At 37.4% G+C, this 3957-nt stretch overlaps 1 protein-coding gene across 1 annotated transcript; it reads left to right on the forward strand.

Annotated features, from left to right (window-relative positions):
* Positions 1-1762: 1762 nt before the first annotated feature.
* On the forward strand, positions 1763-3957 carry LOC121764745 (ribosomal RNA small subunit methyltransferase G-like). Its single transcript, XM_042160765.1, has 7 exons — positions 1763-1990; positions 2084-2276; positions 2364-2473; positions 2722-2800; positions 2883-2950; positions 3201-3267; positions 3657-3957. The coding sequence occupies exons 1-7, from the start codon at positions 1763-1765 to the stop codon at positions 3767-3769; spliced, it is 858 nt and encodes a 285-aa protein (XP_042016699.1). The 3' UTR covers positions 3770-3957.

Here is a 3957-nt window from a genome sequence, read left to right on the forward strand (position 1 = left end):
AATCTCCAATCGACTGTAAATCCCAAAGGGGAAAAGCGCCTACTTGAGAAAGACGAAGTGTGTTTGTGATGGAATACGATGAAGCCCTAGGTTTTGCGGCTTTTCTTTAGTTTAATTGTAATTATTTGTTTATTATTTGTTTGTTATTATTTAGTCTAACATATTATTATTTATTTAATTTCCATATCACCATGATTCTGCCAAATAGGATCCAACTAATCCTTGATATGCCAAATAGGATTATTTATGACACGTATACAAGCCGGCGTTCACCGCTGACCCGCCTCTGACCCGCCGTGGGATATTGCATACGAACCGGAAGTTGGTGATTTTAAAAACAAATTTGAAAGTTCGTGAGAAAAACCAGAATTCAGGGAAAGTTTATGGTTTTTAAGGCCAAAAACCTAAAAGTAAACGCAAAAGTTGAAAGAAGAAATTTACATTTATTCCAAAAAGGCAAAAACAGTAAAAAAAGAAAGTTTAAGGCAAATTAACAATTGTACTGCTAAAATATGTAGCGTTTGAACTTTGAATAAAAGTTGCTTTTAGCGGAATAAATAACTTGTTAGGGTGGTCTGGGTTAATGTTTTGACCCTGATAAAGCTATCCATACTTTACCAGCTTTCATTCCACTTTCTTCTCAACTTTGATTGAATATTTTTGTGACAAAACACAATGAGATGATGGAAACGTGAACCTTTAGCATAAAGTGATTACTTTTTCAACATTTTCAAATTATTTTCTATTTTTAAATAACTATAAAACAAAATCTATGTAGTTCTTTGTAATCTATATTCATAAAATATAGTAAGAGTTAATTTCTACTTTATGATGTAGCTGGTTTTTCTGCAAACAGTAAGTTTGTGACATCTATTTTACTTAGATCAGGTTATTATAAAAATGCGTACTTTTTACTAGTACTAGTAAATTGACAATTGGCGTTTATAATTACTTTTTAATCATAAGCTTGATCTATTGAAAGAAAGAATATGAAAAGAATAATACTTTCAGTATTTTGTGTAAACATTAGGACATCTACAACCATAGCCCGGATTCAGGCCCCAAGTCCCCGCCACGTCATCATTCCCTTAAATTTATATCACAGGCCACAACTCCTCTAACCCTGCAGGCCCCATCCAGGGCTCATTCAGGCCACAACTATTAAATTGCACTATTCACAATCTACAACCTATTTTACGCGTGAAATAAAAAGCGCCGAACAATTTAAAACAAGGAAAGTTGTTCTTCATTCGAAAATTGAAAATTACAATATAGAAATTTAAAAATACAAAAAAAACATTAAAACATAACGTTAATGCTGGAAAACGTTGGTGAAGTTGAATAGATATGAAAATGGAGTGGTATTTATAGGTAAATTTTGAATTTTATAAAATAAAAATAAAAAAAATCGAAATTGGGGCCCGGGTCGTGCCCGAACCCCCTCCAATGCTAGGCCAGGCTAGGCCGGACCTGGGAGCGGCCCCGGGATGCGACTGCGTCACCAGCCTCGGCCCCGGCCGCGAATTTGCTCCCTCCAACGCACTGGGCTGCAGGCCGGGACCCACGTGCAGTCCGGCCCGTAGCGTTATGGATGCTCTTATAAGATATGTTAAAGGTCATTTTCTTTTTTTAAAAAGTACTCTTTGATATAAATTGGGTCGCTAAATATTAAAGACTGCTGATCCAGTAATGTAATGGGCCAGGCCCACTGGTGATTCCGTTTTAAAATAACGGGATTCGCGCGAAGGGGTGGCGCCAAACCATGTTGATTTCTATAAGCGCCCAAGCTTATTCTCTGCTTTCTTTGAGGACCTTCTTCAAACACGTACCGGCAATTAAATCATCAACGCTAAAACTTCGCCATTTTTCCGCCGCCAGTATCTCGCGCACCTCCGTTTCCGCAGCTGGTGCCCTCAATTTTGAAGCATTGGCCTCACACCAAAAGCGTCAAGTTCGTCTCTACATTGACTCCCTCCTCGAATGGAACCAGGTGCTACACAGTTTAGCTTTCGCCGTGCATTTCGATTCCAGTTGTTAGATTTTGTGTTATGTTCATCGGAATTCGGTCGTTTTGGATCTGCAGAAAATGAATTTGACGGCGGTGAAAGAGGAAAATGGGGTGATGGAAAGACACGTGGAGGACTCCCTGGCGATTATTGAACCCATTCGGGATTCATATATGTTGCGTAGCGGGAATTCTTTCGAAAATTTGAGTGTTGTTGACGTTGGAAGTGGAGCTGGGCTTCCTGGAGTCATTCTGGCCATCGCATGCCCTAGTACTGATCATGATTCGTATTTATTTCTAGGGATATTGAGTTGTTCCATATTTTTTCGTTCTCAAGGATGATTTTTGTGTTTCTTAGGTTGGAAGGTGACTTTGTTGGAGTCCTTGAATAAGCGTTGCGTCTTCTTGGAGCATGTCATTGGCCACATTGGCTTGCAGAATGTTCAAATTGTTCGCGATCGAGCTGATGTATGAATTCATATCAACATTTGTTTTAGGTTGTTTCTTCGTTTTGTTGAATCAGTAGATTGATTTTTTTATGTCAAAGTAGAATGTGGTTGGTTAGTAAATATTACTACTACTATTCTAGCTGTTTCAGTGGTATTATTGCTTACTAGTTGTACTAGTTTTAGTGTAGTATCAGAATCGTTCTGTTATTTCGATGTTTCACTAAATTTGGGTGTATGCTCATGTTTAATATGATATATGTAGGACAGACTATAGGACAAAACCTTGACTATAGAGAGAACTTTGACATTGCAGTTGCTAGAGCAGTTGCAGAAATGAGAGTACTAGGTAAATACTGGTATCTTCTTTTCTTTATTATTTGGTTTGGGACATCTATTCGTGTCTAAGTGTTTTTTTTTCTGAAATGAAGCTGAATATTGTCTTCCTCTAGTCCGTGTTGGTGGTTTATTTGTAGCAGCAAAGGGTCATGATCCACAGGTATGCTAATACATATGTAGGGTTTAAGTCCTTTCTGTTATTACGTATATCATTTATAAAAATTATAAAATCATTCTGTTAGTTTTTCATCCTATGGTTTCATTATTAAATGCTTAGTTGATTATAGAAACGTGTACATCCGTACAATGTGCATGATTTTATGTTGGCTTATGCACAAATCTAGAGGTATTTGCATCTTACTCCTGTATCTTATGATCTAAAACATCCCTATTGCAAAAATACTTTCCAGGAGGAAGTTGCAAAAGCTGAAAGAGCTACTCATTTGATGGGTGCTTCTCTCTTGCAAACATGTTTTGGTATGCATCTGTTATATTCACTTTCACTTTTTCTTTCTGTTCTACTGATTGTATAGCATTGAGCTTTGTAAGATTGTCAGTGTTAACTCTATATCTTTCTACATATTCCTAAAGTATCCTTACTAAATCCCTCCTGGGTTCTTGATCATTTTCAACTTTTCTCTCCCGGAAATACCCTGACAGGTCTAAGGGAATCTGGGAAATTGTAAAAGTATCTTCACTATAGTTGTTCTCCCAATACCTGTCATTTGATTACTGCAATAACTCCTGGTAGTAATCTTATAACAATTGCCTTAAGCTAGAGCTGTTTTCCATGTCCATCAAATTATAAATGCAAAATCAAGCTGACGTTGTGTAAACTGCTAACAAAATCTGGTGATCCAATACAGTGGAGTCTCACAGCAAATTCGGACAAAGAACAGCCATTATATGCCTGAAAGATGGTCCGACCCCCAGAAAATATCCTCGGGCACCAGGTATTCCTTCAAAGCTCCCACTATGACATTGATACTAGACCAGAAAGGTTTGGTTAGCTGTGTGTCTTATTTATCATATTAGCTAGTACTTTCTGGTGAACAAGATTCAACTGAGAAACGCAGTGATGTACATCATATCTTGGATATTTTTTGCTCCCATTCTTCACCTCGCCAATTAATACTCTTGTGTACAAGTATGTATTGTTTGTTTTTC

Source organism: Salvia splendens, chromosome 14, assembly GCF_004379255.2.
Source record: "Salvia splendens isolate huo1 chromosome 14, SspV2, whole genome shotgun sequence".
In the NCBI taxonomy this organism is placed as follows: Eukaryota; Viridiplantae; Streptophyta; class Magnoliopsida; order Lamiales; family Lamiaceae; genus Salvia; species Salvia splendens.